This window comes from Condylura cristata, unplaced genomic scaffold (assembly GCF_000260355.1).
Source record: "Condylura cristata isolate star-nosed mole 26May11 unplaced genomic scaffold, ConCri1.0 scaffold00060, whole genome shotgun sequence".
NCBI lineage: Eukaryota > Metazoa > Chordata > Mammalia > Eulipotyphla > Talpidae > Condylura > Condylura cristata.
In genome coordinates, this window is record NW_004567161.1 from 359,376 (window position 1) to 359,787 (window position 412).

A 412-nucleotide genomic window follows, 5' to 3' on the forward strand; every position below is an offset into this window, starting at 1 on the left:
GCTGCCCCGGATCCCCTGCGGCCTGCGGGACCTGTGCCGGCTGTGCGGGCCCGGCGTGTGGGACAGCGGCTACATCCCCGCCGTGGAGTGCACGGGCCAGCACCCCGGCTCCCAGAGCTGCCCCTACGGGGGCGCGGTGGGCGTGCCCTCGCCCCAGCCCCCCCGCGAAGACAAGAAGGGCCCCAAGACGCCTCGCGAAGGGTTCGGCTTCCGCAGATAGGCCTGGCTGCCTGGGGGGCCCCGGGGCCTGATGGGGCGCAGGGGCGCGGAGGGGGGTGGAAGGTGCCCTCGGCAGCCGCAGGGCACTGGGGGCGGAGTCCGGAAGTGCGGGGCGGAAACGCAGCGTCCCGAGAGTCCCCGACGGTGGGTCCGCTCCGCGCCGGCCTGCCCGTGACAGCAGGCGTCCCCGGAG

The 412-nt window shown here is 76.7% G+C and overlaps 1 protein-coding gene across 1 annotated transcript in view; it reads left to right on the forward strand.

Moving 5' to 3' along the window:
- Positions 1-406, forward strand: part of TBC1D16 (TBC1 domain family, member 16) — a 19,467-nt gene extending 19,061 nt beyond the window's left edge. The window contains exon 12 of the mRNA XM_004695334.2: positions 1-406. This exon is cut by the window's left edge and continues 39 nt beyond it. Within this exon, the coding sequence (XP_004695391.2) occupies positions 1-220 (220 nt within the window). The 3' untranslated portion in view covers positions 221-406.
- The last annotated feature ends 6 nt before the right edge of the window (positions 407-412 follow it).